The sequence below is a fragment of the Poecilia latipinna genome, unplaced genomic scaffold (genome assembly GCF_001443285.1).
Source record: "Poecilia latipinna isolate Pla-1442-1.1 unplaced genomic scaffold, P_latipinna-1.0 Scaffold1132, whole genome shotgun sequence".
NCBI lineage: Eukaryota > Metazoa > Chordata > Actinopteri > Cyprinodontiformes > Poeciliidae > Poecilia > Poecilia latipinna.
In genome coordinates, this window is record NW_015113748.1 from 145,661 (window position 1) to 161,467 (window position 15,807).

The 15,807-nt window shown below is 38.7% G+C and overlaps 2 protein-coding genes across 3 annotated transcripts in view; both read left to right on the forward strand.

Annotated features, from left to right (window-relative positions):
- The first annotated feature begins 4,078 nt into the window (after window positions 1-4,078).
- On the forward strand, window positions 4,079-13,144 carry th (tyrosine hydroxylase). Of its 2 annotated transcripts, XM_015052773.1 has the most exons (14): window positions 4,079-4,344; window positions 4,602-4,685; window positions 4,818-5,021; window positions 5,831-6,005; window positions 6,124-6,212; window positions 6,348-6,415; window positions 6,511-6,561; window positions 8,963-9,108; window positions 9,211-9,346; window positions 11,097-11,166; window positions 11,269-11,325; window positions 11,457-11,552; window positions 11,644-11,777; window positions 12,272-13,144. In XM_015052773.1, the coding sequence occupies exons 1-14, from the start codon at window positions 4,261-4,263 to the stop codon at window positions 12,429-12,431; spliced, it is 1,554 nt and encodes a 517-aa protein (XP_014908259.1). In that variant the 5' UTR covers window positions 4,079-4,260; the 3' UTR covers window positions 12,432-13,144. The 2 variants fall into 2 exon arrangements, with proteins under 2 accessions (XP_014908259.1, XP_014908260.1); XM_015052774.1 differs by lacking the exon at window positions 4,602-4,685 and having other exon boundaries at window positions 4,081-4,344.
- Window positions 13,145-15,045: 1,901 nt separating this feature from the next.
- Window positions 15,046-15,807, forward strand: part of igf2b (insulin-like growth factor 2b) — a 9,780-nt gene continuing 9,018 nt past the window's right edge. The window contains exon 1 of the mRNA XM_015052775.1: window positions 15,046-15,274. Within this exon, the coding sequence (XP_014908261.1) occupies window positions 15,188-15,274 (87 nt within the window). The 5' untranslated portion in view covers window positions 15,046-15,187. The remainder of the gene's footprint in view (window positions 15,275-15,807) is intronic.

Genomic DNA, 15,807 nt, shown 5'->3' on the forward strand with positions numbered 1-15,807 from the left:
CAGGCAGAGAAAGCAAAGCAGTGCGAGTGTAGGAAGTGGTAGCAACCCCAAATCCATTCACAAAAATATGACGTTTTAAAAGGCATGTTTGCTCTTTTGAGAGCTAAAGCACAGTACATTATAACTCCCTTTTATGTCTTACTTTTGTGTATGATTCTTATAGTAAATACTTTGAGCTAAATTAATCTAATCTGTATTTGTGAAGTTATTTTATAATCCTACTGAACTCCACCGAATTCATGTAAAAACGTTGCAGCATCATATCATTCAAGATTTCATTGTAGAGCTCTAATCCTGAGTAAAGGGGTTTATTTCTATAAATGACACTGGAATACAAAAACACATGCAATTAAAATGAGTATACAGAAAACACTGGTGACATCAAGTTTATATATATATATATATATATATATATATATATATATATATATATATATATATATATATATTAGTCTCAGGATGAAAAATATATGACCAATGTATTCCCTGCAGAAACCATTTAAACATCTGATCAGGAATTAAGAAGCAGCAAATTCTACCATGACTTCTTTTATTCTCTAAATATTGAGAAAATGAACAAAACAATTTTGGACTTCTAGACCAAAACAAGGGACTCAGTGGTCTAATTCTGTATTTGCCTTCATGGGGACTTGATGACAGTGATCACAGGGAGTTACAATGCTTATAGTGCGTGATATGGTGGTGTTTACCCAACATTATTACCGTTAATAGGATATTTATTTTGGGTTTTTCTCCTAATCAGCTGAATGAGTGTGATGAACTTCACTAAGGTGACAAACGTTGCTGATCAGACGGCTGAAGAAAAGAAAGGTGGAGGATGATGAATAATAGCCCAGCTGGCCGCGTTAGCTGCAATTAGTCCATGTGAAGTCTGACAATTGTACAGAGAAAAGCTGACACAAAGCCACAATGCTGCAGCTGAATCAATACATAATTGTAATAATTATCATCCTGGTGTCATTTGTGGACATGTCGACAATTCCAGTGAAGAAGATGGAATTGGATAAACACAGAGGCTTTAAATGGCAGAGGGCGTTGCTTTCTCAAGTGCGACGTTTCTAACAAAAGGTAGCCCTGATACCTGGCGTGAACGGCAAAGAGACACAACTCACGATCGGAAATCTAAATGCTTCCAAAATAATTTCTTGGAGCCAATCTTTTGCACAGAATCAAGAGGTCAGGTTGAAGAGTTTTCATGTCATATTGTAATTATCTTTAAATATTTCTAGAAAAATCACTAGATGTGTGCGCATGTGTGGGATTTTCTACAAAGTGTACATTACCTTTTAAAACCACTTTAATTAGTGAACCATAATTAGTGTAAATCTGATAAATGTATTATAATATTTTTATGTCACAGTCAGGAAAAAGTAAAAGTTTTTAATGATTGGTAGCTTGTAAATTTGTCAGATACATGCTCTGCTTGTTTCTTGTTGCTTAAGTTAAAGCAATATATCCAGACTGATTACACAAAACGAGTCTCAACTAGGATTAAAACCCCTGCTTATAATGTCTCCTTCTTTCTGAACTTATTTATAAAACTCTAGAATGAGAGTGAGAAGATGTAATCTACTGATAAGCAGTTTTTAGGCTGGTTTCAATCTAATTTGTTTAAATTTATTTGGACAAATTAGACAGAGGAAATTTGTAAAAGTCAAGGAGGAGGATCGATCCTGAACCTGTATACAGTTGTTTTACCTGTTCTGTTATGCAAGGACTAGCATATATGAGTTATATAAATTTGAGTAAGTCTGGAAATAAAAGAAGCTCGAAAGCATAATTTATGTTCTTGTTTTTATAAATACACAAACAGAAACATGTATGGGAATAAATCCTCAGCAGAGAATCATGAAGTAGAATGACAAACGGTACTGTTTGTGTTTTTCTGTCTCTTATCTCCAATCTGATTTCCTCAAAATATACTCAAGCCACTAAAATGAGACGGATGGAAGAGAGCATAAAATTGGTAATTGTTCCCATCTCTGGATAAATGTCAAGCTTCTGTCTCTTACTCTGCCTTTTATGTCATACCACTTCCACAAAAAGGTCAATATGAAGAACAAAAAAAACCTTTTATTTTAAAAAGCCCCTTTATAAAGATGCACTTACAGAAATTCTGCCTTGCAAATGTTCACACCCCCTTAACTTTGTCAGGTAACAAACACAAACTTCAGAGTATTTTCTTGAGATTTTATGTGAAAGACCAACACAAACTAGCACATAATTGTAAAGAGGAGGACAAATCTTGACTTTTTAATAAAAGTACGACATCTATCATTGTCATTTTAGAACGAATATGATCATTTGTATTAATAAGTATATTTTCTTTATTCATCACCTATACTTGGTTATCAATTCCATTATTCATTGGGGAAGTTCCTTACAGGACACACAGGAAAAACAACCATCCATGCACAACTATGGATAATTTAAGAGAGACCAATTAACCTAACAATATCAAGATTTTGGACCATGACAGGAAGCTGGAGTACCCAGAGAGAAGCCAAACATGCAGAAGGAGAACATGCAAACTCCATGCAGAAAAACAACAGCCGAGATTCAAACCCAGGACTTCCTCCCTGCAAGACAACACTGATGCCAATTTCTCCACAATGCAGCCCCTGATATGATTGTATATCAATGATTCACATTATATTTTTGTAACATTGCGTAATAACACAACAAAACCAACATATGTTCAACGAAAACATTTTGGAAGTTATTTTTCATAAAACATCAGCAAAAAACAGGATTATGAAGGTGATAGAAGACAGTAAATAGATCATAAAGTTGCAGAAAATTGTTTTTCAGCAGAAACAGAGGAGCTGGTCAGAGCTGAAGCTAAGTATTGAGGCATTACAAAAAGAAAACAAAACCTTCTCCAAACTGCTAAAGTACCAAAATACTTGACACTGGGCTGCTGGTTCAGTTTCCTGACAGACAATTTTTAGGCATTACGTCCAAATTAAATTGTTTAGATTAAGCATTTCCATGTGTTGCAGTTCAGACTGAAATAGTGTTGAGAGTCTGTGGCGCGACATAAAAATCGTTGTTCATGTTCTCTCATGTAATCTGACTGAGCCTAAGCTATTATGCAAAGAATGGTGGGCAACAAAAGAAGCAATATTTCTACGTTTAGAAGTTTGTGTTTGTAACAAAACAAGTGTAAAGGTCTGAATACTTTCCCAAAACACTGTAGCTCCTACGACCGTCATTTGGTTTAGCATTTTCTTTAATCTTTAGGTTATCAATCCTGGCCTCCAACATGAGATGAAGCCGCATTTTTCCACCTTCTCAGGGTTATACCGGTGCTCTTTAGCATTTTCAGCCTGAGCGTTCAGGTTTAGGTAAGAGTCACACAGGATCTCGCTTGAGTTCTCTGCACCCTTACGAGGTCGTGATACTGCGGCATGTGGCCAGAGGTCCACAGATAATCCCTTTACCAAATTTTGCCTGTGGGCATCGTACATCATTCGCAATCATGTTAAACCACTAAAGTCATCAGCCTAAAGCGCTGCAAATCCACTTGATGTGGTTGTTGCTGAGGTAAGATACTGGCAGAGTACCTGCAAGGAGAAAAAACAACATGTTGTTCTCTTGCCTGTTTGGAGCAGGTGTGAGGTCTTTTTTTTTTTCTATTCCCTATCAAATCTAATTTGTCAGGAGCTGTGCAGATTGGATTGAGTTGATAAAGTGACTTAATTTTCTACAGTTGACTTTTCTTTCGTCTAACCTTTAAAATAAAGCCCTGAGGTCAAAGCTTTGATTTTTGTTTAAAGATAATACAATGTTCCCAATTAATGGGTGGAGAATATATTTTTTGCGATTTATTTATAGAATGAGCTGTGGCTTACATAAAAACTAATTATTTTACACTAAATTATGAGAATACGTGTAACAACTGAAAAACGTCCTGCTTCAAACCTAAATACTGCGCCTATATAGGGTTAAAACCGTTATATATATATATATATATATATATATATATATATATATATATATATATATATATATGTATGGACAGTATATATGGACAGATCCAAGCGAGACTGAGTCTGATTCAGTGCACTGATTGATTCGAGTGAGATTAGCGCGTTTGACGTCAGAAACCGCAAACAAATGATGCTATAAAAAGAGTAAACCTGTCCGCTAAAAAAATGTGAAAGACCTCCCAGCACAGAGAGCCGCAAACACACTTTCACCTCTGCTACAGCTGACCGTCGATCTTAAAGCCTGAAGATGCCTCTTTCTAGCAGCTCCACGTCCTCCACCAAGAGCATCCGCAGAGCCGCGTCCGAGCTGGAGAGGTCGGATTCCATCACGGTAAGAAAGAATATGAAAAAAAAAAAGTTATAATAATTATCAAGTTTGCTAATTTAGAAGAGTCTCGGTGTATTTATGTTTTTCGTAAGTTGTCATAATTCGGAACCGCTAAATGTGGATACGTCTAGAATAAAGCGCAATACCGAATTTACGCAACGCCATGCGGTACTGACAGCGCGTAAGGTGTTTTGTTTCAATAATCAAAATCGCCCCTCAGTCCTGCTCCAAAGAGTGCTAAAATATACACTGTGGTATAGTTATGTTTTAGGGTTTACCTCGAATGCATGGCTGTCCCAATGCGCATTTCGAGATGTAAAGCGCTCCCGTCCAAAGTCCAAAAAGTAAGAATAGACAAACAGTTGCCCGTATCTGATGTTGTGTGTGTGTGTGTGTGTGTGTGTGTGTGTGTGTGTGTTCTGCCTGGGAGATGAAATCACATAATGCAGGAGGGATATTTTTTGCTCCTCTAACAGTCTCAGAGGTTCATCGGAAGACGGCAGAGTTTGATCGAGGATGCGCGGAAGGAGAGAGAAGCTGCCGCGGCAGCGGCGGAAGCAGCGGAGGCCACCGAGCAGATCGTGTTTGAGGAGGAGGACGGAAAAGCGCTGCTGAACATCTTCTTCACTTTGAGGAACTCGAAAGCACCTGCGCTGTCCAAGACACTCAAAGTCTTCGAGGTAGGAGGCAGATTAATTTGAGACTTAAAAATGGAACTCGGTGTGACTTTGTTGGCTTGAGTTGGATGCAAGTTCAAATGTATTTTATATATTAGTCAAGGCTCTTAGATGAGCGATGTGGGTTAAAACCTTCCACGCTATTTCAATCAGACTTAAATCAAGGTTTTTCATGTTAAAAATGAAATTCTGTACTTAAAAAATAAAATAAAATAAAATAAGAAAAAAATAAAACAAAATTAACCTCAACCAGAAATAATAAAATCTGGCTGTTATTGTGTGTGAGCAATTTATAAAGACTTTTTGAATGTTACGTTATCCATAAATATATCTCAGATATATTTTACACAACTTCTATAATAAATCTACAATTTTTATATAACTTTTTTATAAACATAGATAAAAGTTTGGAAGTTAAATATTTGAAATATCTCAACTACTGTATATATAGAATAGAATAGCCTTTATTGATCCCCAAGGGGAAATTGCTTTTATATATATATATATATATATATATATATATAATTAAATCTGGAATTTATAAGCTTTCAAATACATGCTGCCTAAAAAAATCTTGAATAACCACCATGTTGAAAAACCACAATACTCTGTATAAATTTTAACAATTTATACAGAGTACACTACACTACGCACCGGGACGCAGAATTATTTGCATTCATGAGTCCAGTTTGTTTAATAGAGAGGAGGAACGTATGCAAAAAAATAATATCACAATTGTACAGTGGAGTTGTGTCTACTGTGGAAGAATCATGTGTCATCCATGCCTCATAAGTGTGCTGATTGTATTTCAGACGTTTGAAGCCAAAATTCACCACTTGGAAACTCGACCATCCAGAAAGTTGAGGGAGAACCTCGAGGGCCTGGAGTACTTTGTGCGCTGTGAGCTGCACCTCTCAGACGTCAGTACTCTGGTCAGCTCTATCAAGAGAAATGCAGAGGATGTCAAAACCACCAAAGAAGTCAAATGTAATCATACATTTTTGCTTCGGAGATCATCTGTATAACAAATCTGCTGTTTTGCTCAAATAAGAACCACAAAGTGTCATTACATTTCTATGTTTTCTTTCTACTTCTTCCGTACCAGTTCACTGGTTCCCAAAGAAAATAGCAGATCTGGATAGATGCCATCATCTGGTCACAAAATTTGATCCAGACCTAGATGAAGATCACCCTGTAAGTAATGCATTTGCCAGGAGCAAGGAAGAGCAGGAATACAGATCACAGTACAAGGGGTTGTTATGACTTTGTGCCATTATGTCATAACGCAGACAGTCTGACCAGTGTTTTTGATATATGTGATTTGACCAGGGATACAGAGACCCAGCCTACAGAGAGAGAAGAAAACTGATCGGGGACATTGCTTTCACATACAAACAGTGAGAAAAAGCAGTTTCACTTCACAGACAGAGATGAGCAGAAATACTTTGAGATTTTTTTTGACAAATGTGTGTTTATATATCTGTGTCTGCAGCGGGCAACCGATTCCTAGAGTGGAGTACACAGAAGAGGAGATTAGCACATGGTAAGAACCTACAAAGTAAAAATGGTTGAAATTTACAAACATTGTTTTTTTTTTTCCCACACTCATTCTTCCACAGAGTAAATTCAGTCTTGCTGTTGCAGTTGTTGACGTGTGTAACATGGCGTTTGGGGCACCAAGAGGTGAAAAATCAACCAAATAAATAAAAACTTACCCCAAGCTACTTTTGCATAGCTTATTTGAATGTTAAATGAATGGGAGTGAGTACCCTTGTGGTGTGTAGAGTGTAAGCACTAAAAAGAATTTGACTGATAACGCTGTAGTTAATGCGGCGCGTCTCAATTTCAGTCCTCAGGCCCCCCTGCTCTGCATGTTTTAGATGTGCCTTTATTCCAGAACAGCTGATTCAAATGGTTGCATGACCATCAAGTACTGCAGAAGGCTGTTAATCACCCACAGATTCCGTCCAGGTGTGTGGCTAAAACATGCAGAGCAGGAGAGGCGTGAGGACTACAATTGAGAAACACCGAGTTAATGTAATTTGCAGTAATTTGTCCTTTGTAGCATGGGTTAGTGCTACAAAAAGGGATATTTCTGTGTTTATTCAAGAGTTTGAACTGTGTTTAACATTTTATAGTTCAATAAGTTATTTTTTTTAAATGGATGATTCTCCACTGAACAACATTCTTTGAAAGAGAAAATGTGACTTTTTTTTTTAGATTAGGATCACCTTAGAATTGGACAGGTTCCAAAAGCACATTATATATTAGACTACCTACCTACCTGTCTGTCTCAATATTAGGTCAGTAACAGTTTTTAATGTTTCTGATAAGTTACAGAGTTAAACATTTTGCAGACTTAGTCTGGATATGAGAGTAGTTGGATTTGGGGCAGCAGAAGAATTACGCCACGGTACGGAATTGCCAGTGATCATAAATAATAAATCATATTTTTGGGCCAAATATTATGAATTCTCCAGTAAATGATGTGCAGCCAGAGGGCAGTAGAGGAGCATTCAGTTTCCAGTAGCCTGGGTGTGTCTCACAATGAACAGTCATTTTTTTTTTTTTGCTAGTTCTTCACAGCTTCTTAATATCCTGCTGTGGTTCTGCCTATGAATGCCAGAATGTAGGTTTTTATGCAGAATGTTAAACTGAAGAAAATGAGTAGGGTTCCTTATAGTGTTCATATTGTTATATGGATTGATTGATTTATGGGTATAAAGAGTCATGAAACCAACTATTTTAGGCACAAATATTTTATGTTTTTATTGTTAGACATCTCCAGATACTGAAACATTTTTGTAACAGAAAAAGTATAATGTACAAGTATGTTTAAGATCAGCACAGTACCAGTATTGCAACAGATTTAGTCAGTGATGGATGACATTTCTAGTAACTAACCCCCCGCCCCCCCGACAGCTGATTCGTCCTCATTGTAAAAATCAATACTTAAATCACGTCCTTAGCAATTCAATAGCTCTGATTGCCACATGCAAGTGTCGTGCATGTAGTACACATTCAGAATCGGACACGGACAACTGAGATAGTTTAAGAAGATTTATTTTACAGGTTCGTAGGAGACCTGAGAAAGGGGAGATTTCTTACGGAGTTCTGGTGGATATGAGGCTCGGGGAAAGAGGCGTGATCCTGAGTGCGGCGAACAGCGGCGGATTCAGGGGTAGAGCGGCTCGGAGGAGAGCGGGCAGGCAGGAGCGTCTTGGCAGATCTGCTGCAGGAGGACAACCAGGAATGAGCGAGCCTGGATATCTTCAAACAGGAAACAGAGAGGTGTTAAATCTTTAAAACTCGGAGGAGACGAGGCGAATTCAGACCAGGAACTCGGATCATAGAACATAAATTAGACGTGGAAGACTTGATAATATCAAACTGAGGTTAATCGTCGGGCGCTGAATGGTTGTTTGTCCGGCAGTTCCTTATAAACGCCAACAGACCAGAGGAAGATGATTCTTTACAGGTGTGCTGGCAGCACCCGGCTTCGGAGCCCCCCTGCAGAGATCATCTTAAAGGAAAGATGTCTCACTCACGCCAGCCACACAGATCAGGATCGCAGCAGTAAGAGTCTCACTGGCAAGACACAGGCTGTTTGGAGAGATTTTGTGAACTTACACCAGCAGGTGGCAGTGATAGGCGTGACTCAGTGGAATGTAATGAAACAACTAATCCTAAACTTGGCCCCAAGCTATTTGAGAAAGAAACTTGTTCTTGAATAGCTGTAGATACTCCTGTTCATAAAGGGATTTAACACAGTGCTAAAGATAATAAAAATAAGAAGGAAACATAAGCCTGATCGACTCAGAAGTAAAGTCATTATCAATTTTATAACTGGTTTGACCACATTTTCAGTCCTCAGCCAGCATCCTCACTTTTAAAGCAAAGAAGCTTTCGGAAACTGAGGCTTCGTTTTATTTTATTTCATGTAGGCGTCAAGTCTACTCGACCCTTAGAGACTTGTACATCACCCACGCCTGCAAAGAACACCTCGAGGCCTTTCGTCTGCTGGAGAAGCACTGCGGCTACAGTCCAGACAACATTCCCCAGTTGGAAGACGTGTCACGCTTCCTTAAAGGTATCATCTGAATGTAATCTATGAAAGGAATGAAACCTAAGCACAGATGTTGTGTGATTCCACAGTCTTGGTGTTCTTATAAAATGTTTTGAACTGACGCAGAACGCACAGGGTTTCAGCTGCGTCCGGTGGCAGGCCTGCTCTCAGCCAGAGACTTTCTGGCAAGTCTGGCATATCGCGTGTTCCAGTGCACCCAGTACATCCGACATGCCTCTTCCCCCAATCACTCCCCAGAACCGTGAGTATTAATGTGATTCTATGGGGGCACAAAGTTAAAACTAGCTGTACATACCATATAAAATTCATTTAATTTTCCTACTGTCTGATATTAAAGACTATTTCTTCCTCTTTTTTTTATGTTGGTTAGGATTACAAAATGTATTTGCCAAATGCCAAAATCATAATTGTTTTTCCAGACAATTCTTTATTACTGTGTTTAAATTTAGAAGTTGGTATATGTTAAAATAACTATGCTCTGAAAAGCTTTAGGAAAACCCAGCTGATTATGTTGATGACAAGTCCCTTCCTACATGGACTGAAAAGTCTCTCAGGAAGGAAAAAGCCTTTCTCCAAAAGCAACACAAAAAGCCACATCCATCTCGCAAACGCACATTTGGGTAAAAACGTCTTTGGAGTCATGTCCCATGGTTGGATGAGACTAAAACTGAAGGTCGACCACAGTGGCCTATGTCTGGAACAAAACTGAGAAGCTTGTATGACTGAGAACACCAACAACAAATGTGAAGTGTGATGGTGGCAGCATCATGTTGTGTAGGTGTTTTACTGCAGGGGAAACTTGTACCCTTCGCAAATGGGTTGACATCATGGGGAATGAACATTATGTGGGAAATATTGCAGCAGCTTCTCCAGACATCAGCCAGGAAGTTAAAGCTCGCAACAAATGGGTCAAATTAGATACAAAGTGGCTTATAGACTGAACCAAGTCAATGTTTTGTTCTGTTTTTAACTCCACTCCACTCTAAGGTTTGTGGGCAAAGCCCAAAAGGATGAGTGCTCACAAGGCATCTTGTTAACCCGACTTAGATATACCCACTCTTTCCCAATGAATAGTCTAAATATTCCAACAAACTAATCTGAGAAGTGTCAGAGTTTTGCAAATAGTTATCTCATGAATAAGTTGTTTGTCTCTCTACTCTAAGCTGGAAACAGGATGAGGTGGACCATCCTGTTCTTGGAGAAACCGGTTTCGGCTAGTTCAGAGAGACCCCTGTACTCCTTATCTTTAAGTTTCTGTTTTATGACCGACCCCCAGCCCACTTTGAATGAAACCAGGCTGCTGCAGGGGGACAAGCTGGAGTTGTCCTGAGGCACCACTGAGACTCTCCCCCTTTGCAAAGGCTGAAGTGATACTACTCCCTGTGTGGTTCTTTATATGTACAGGTTAAAATACGTAAACAAGAAGCTCCTATGAAATCTACAATTAAATAAGATTTGAAAACATCTCTAAAAAAATATGTTGTTCATTATTCTAGGATATAGCAAATAGAACATATGTTGGTAATCCTGCCTGATCTAAAACCGATAAAGTTTGGTCTGATTTAATGTCAGACACAACTATTGGTTAGGGGCCTTTTTATACGGTCTGAGGTGTTTATTTTTCATTGAGGTGCAGGTTATGTTATAATTTCTGTGCTTTACAAAATGAATGTGGGATCAGCAAATGATACAACAGTGAACACAAAGTACAGAACTGCCATTTTTGCACCAAATAAGTCAGTTAAAAATGATTTAGCTGAGTTAATTTTTAAGAAAGTTCCACACAAATTATCTGTGAAGGAATAAATGAGAAAACTTCCTTTTGCTTCTATAGTTTTCCAGCTTGTTTGATGGTAAATTACATTTTTGTTTTGTTTTCTGTCTAACTCTATTGTTTTTGCCACTACACCAGCATTCAGTGAAAGTAATTTAGGTATGTTTCCTCAGAATTTTCTTTGCATGTTCAAAGTTGAGTTTGTCTTTATTTTCAGGGACTGTGTCCATGAACTCCTGGGCCACGTCCCCATGTTGGCTGATCGCACTTTTGCCCAGTTTTCACAGGTTAGAGTCCAATGACTTTCAGATTATTTTCTGCAGTGTGGAGCTTTGATGTTTCATGACGTTTTTTTTTTTTTTTTTTTTTTTTTTTGTTTTTTTTTTCAGAACCTTGGTCTGGCATCACTAGGGGCATCAGATGAAGACATAGAGAAACTATCTACAGTAAGAGTCTTGTTCTGACTGCAATGAAATCACTGAAAAGACTGTGTTTAAGCTATAACGTTACAATAAGTGACACATGTGCAGTTAATTTTGTTAATGTTGACACTATTCTTTGTTGTTTCTCTCACCAGCTGTACTGGTTTACAGTCGAATATGGTCTCTGTAAGCAAAACGGTGAGGTTAAAGCTTATGGGGCTGGGCTGCTTTCTTCCTATGGAGAGCTTGTGGTACGTTGCAGCATATTTGTCTTTCTTTAAAAACAAGAAAACACAGCCGAGTGAGCTCCCATCTAACTCCTTCCCCGTCACCTCCTTTCAGCATTCTCTCTCTGATGAACCCGAGGTGCGGGAGTTTGATCCAGAGGCTGCAGCGTTGCAGCCCTATCAAGACCAGACCTACCAGCCAGTCTACTTTGTTTCAGAGAGCTTTCCAGATGCCAAGGAGAAGTTCAGGTACTTAGTTCTTTATTGAGTTATACAGATATATAGGATCATATGAAAGGAGAAGAAAGAAACGGAGAAGAAAAAGAACAAGAGGTTTTGTGAGGACAAGGTCAGAGAACAGCCAGCCAAGCCCGAGGCCACAAACTGTTGTAGGTCAGCCATAGCAGCCAGAAGACAGCTGTTACTAATATAGCCTTTCTTACCAAGGCAAAACTCTGCAGTTTTATTTGGCAAACAGATAATGTTGCTCTGCAAAACAAGTAGCTTCAGTGAGTGTTTTGACAGTCTTTAGTCTCCAATGGGATACAGCAAATGACATAAGAACAAGGTGACGAGATGAGAAGATAGCCAGCATGGAGATGTTTGGAAAAACAAAGCAAATAGGACAAAGGATGTTGTTTTTTTTTATCTACTTTGTAGAGCAATGTTTTCTTATTCTTTTATAAAGTGCTTTCATGCATTGATATCTCACTTGATCCTCTCACAATTTTTTCTTTTACCAGAACATACGTAGCAGGCATCAAGCGTCCGTTCTCGGTGAGGTACGATCCGTACACATGCAGCGTCGAGGTCCTGGACAATCCTCTGAAGATCCAAGGCGGTCTGAAAGGCGTGAAAGATGAGATCAAGGTGCTGACCGATGCCCTCGCCGTTTTGTCATGACGACCTCTGCCGGTTGTTTGCTTTCTCTACGCTGAGCTCTGCAGTGTCCAAAGTGTGACGAGACTAACGTGCGTATCTTTATGTGCTGTAAATCCAGTACGATGTTGAGTTGTTGCAGTTTGTGTGTGTGTGTGTGTGTGTGTGTGTGTGTGTGTGTGTGTAGGGAAAGGGCCACCGATGTCGACCACTTCCCCCAGTGTGAATGCATTTGTGGAATAATGTACTGTGGTTCTACTTGACTGGACAAAATTCACGCTTTAATATGTAAAAGTGTTCACATGTACCAACACCGGAGCCACAATCAAAGAGAGTTGTATTTCTGAATGTATTCAAAGAAAATGAAATAAATAATATAAATTATTTTAAAATCAAAGAAATGTAGCAGTTTAGTGGAGATTATATTCCAAAGTGTACATTTTAGTCCTTTGTTTTAACAAAAATATATATATTTAAATATATTGTAAGTGCTTCTTAAATGATTTATTTTTCTGCATTGAATAGGGGTTTTCACATTAATTTGTCATTATCTGTGCTGTATTTGCCTCATTTGGTTTTACATGCATGATGAAAAAAGTTAAAAAATGAGAAAAAAGATACATCCAATAACAATTGCAAATAAACATTGTTAAATAACTGTTGTTTACTTGGGTTTTGCACTGTGTCAATTGTCAAAAAAATAAATAAATAAAAATAAATAAAATAAGACTTTCTCACCTATATGCCACAAGAGGGAGCACTCCTACAAGTTGAAAATGTCTGTAAAGTTTAAAGGTTTTACTATGAAACAAAATTCTTGTTCATCATCTGGGCAAAACCTACAATGTTCTGTTTTTTTTCCAAAACTAATAATTCATATTATGGTTTTCTTTTCTATACTGAATTATATGTCTGCACATACACCATAAAACAAACTGTTAGAATTTAACTGCTCTTGCATCAGGTTTTAATCAATATTCAAGTGTTCTAGATAAGTGTAATGGCTGAAGACAAATTAATTAGTTAATTATTTTTCTAAGTACTCAGTTAATTACATTGTAAACACTTAAGCACGCTCCATACACACTTAATACAGAAACTTTTAAAGGTCTTCAAATTAGCTTATTAAACAAATATATGATACAGGTATGGCTCAATAAATTAGATTACATGAACAAGTTGAAAAACAGAAAATTCATTTATCAAATTTTAAGGATGGTTAAGCCAAAAAATGCTCATCCTAAAGAGGTTGACTGGTCACAGACTGGCATATTCAAACAATTAAATGGAAAACTGAGTGGCAGAAAAAAAGTGAGGTGAAGTGTTGTATATATATTTTTTGAGGACCTGAACTAAAGGCTTTCTTCATCTGTAAGCCTTAATCATCATCAAAATGACCAGAAATAAATAGTTGTAACATATCTCTCTGTCTGAAATGAATCTTTTGTACAATTCATGATCACATCAGCCTCACAATTTTATGTTGGACATTATCAAATGAGAGCAGTCGGCTCGAGAAACATCTTCCACATTTCTAAACAACTGTTGTAAGTTGCGAAAACATCAATTAAGTATCAAGTAATTTAGTGACACTAGACATTATGCTAAGAATATAAAAAAAATCAATACATTTGTTGTCAAAAATGGCGCTTTCTTGTCGGCAGCTCTTTGGGTCGGCACTCTGTGGAGAGTTTTGTCCGGACACATCACCGACTGCCCGGTCGAGAACGAGGCTGCAAATCAGATCCCGGATCAGCAGATCAGCAGCATTTGCTGCTGATTTCAAGCTGCGAGACAAACAAAGGGAGCTTCGCGATCTGGACCAGTAGGTGTCAGTCTGACTTTGGAGATTTCTACTTTTTTTTTTTTTCTTTTTTTTTGAAGAAGAAACTTGCATAGTGGACACCCCCCTTGTATATTCTCATTTAGAAAATAATGTGATCTCCCTTGTTATCTATAAAGTTTGAGATATTTTCTTTACACTAAAGCTGCTCCTCTTGATGAGTTAAAATCCTGGAATCTTATTTAAAGAAAACTTGACTTGTTTGCTCTTTTTGATGCCATATATCCGGATTCTGTTTATTATTATTATTACTATTTGACTCCCTGATGGCTCCAATTGATGGCTATTTTAGAGTCACTGCTGCATCCTGCTTCTGTGCATCAGCACCAGGTCGGTAAACCACAGTCCAATCTTCCACTTTCCACCGTCAGACCACCTTTGACTCCCCCCCCCCCCTTTTTATTTTTATTTGCACACCTGAGTCAGAGGACAGCCCGCAGACTCTGTGCACAATGATTCCACTCAATCTTAATCTTAATTACAGCAGGGCGGAGACATTGACATTTTTCTTGGAGTCGCAGGAATTACGAACTATTCTCGTTCAGTCTGCGCCCTGTGTAAACAGTGTGATTGTAGGTTACAGAGCGTAAACGCAGAAAATGCCAGTGGAAGAGTTCCAAATTTGGCGACTCTCGCTCTCTCCCTCTTGTTCTTCCCCCTTTTGCCCGTTTTTTTTTTTTTTTTTTTTTCCTGTAAGCACTTTTCCAACATCTCTGGGCCATTTTCTTTTTTTTTATCAAGAGGAGGAGCGAGGACGAGGATGGGTGTAAGGGGCGTGTTTTAGTATATAATAGTTCTCCCGGAGAAGTTTTGCCTGTCGCCTGGTCTTTGGGACAGCCTCTCACACATCATCTCTATTATAGCCAAACCAACTGGGAAACTAAGTCACCTGCAATATCGCCTACCAAAATAACTCCCCGCGACTTTGACTACCCTGATGCCATCTGACATGGAAACCCAGCAAAGATCCGGACACCACTCACTTTGTCACACCTGCCGGAGAACGGAGAGCTGCAGGATGAAGGTAACTGGAGCACAAATAGTTTTCAGATACCCTCCCCCCCCCCCAGTTTGAGCCGTGAGAGGGCTCAGGCTGTGGGAAGAGTGGATATTTGTTGCGGATGGTGGGGTAGTTAGGGGAGGCACATAGATGCTTGATGGCATCAGTTTTCTGCATTTTGATCAAGCGGGATTTCTTGATTTGCATGCAGCAAGCGAAAGTTCAGGATGCACAAACTACAAAGAGAGCATGGGTTTTTAATGCCACGACAAAAAAAAAAAAAAAAAAAAAAAAAGCCAAGAAACGAAAGCTTTGGTTTTAATCTCCCCTGACCTGGATGGTGCGCCGTTCGCCGGACACGGGCGCAAGAACAGCTGGTCGCCTTGCCAGCAGACAGGGGGCGGTAGGTCTGAGGGTCATTGAGCTCACTCCGGGGTGAGCAAGGGGAAATTATATGCTGAGTCTGTATTTTTGGGGTAGTTAACTATCGAGCAGCCGGCCTTGCAACTTTCTGGGATGGGGGTGGAGGAGGAGGAGGAGGGGGGGGGGGGTGAGAG

Coding starts and splice junctions, on each gene's coding strand:
- th (XM_015052773.1), top strand. CDS start 4,261: ATGCCTCTTTCTAGCAGCTCCACGTCCTCCACCAAGAGCATCCGCAGA. Junction 5,022..5,830: donor AGACACTCAAAGTCTTCGAG/GTAGGAGGCAGA, acceptor ATTGTATTTCAG/ACGTTTGAAGCCAAAATTCA. Junction 11,778..12,271: donor GATGCCAAGGAGAAGTTCAG/GTACTTAGTTCT, acceptor TTCTTTTACCAG/AACATACGTAGCAGGCATCA.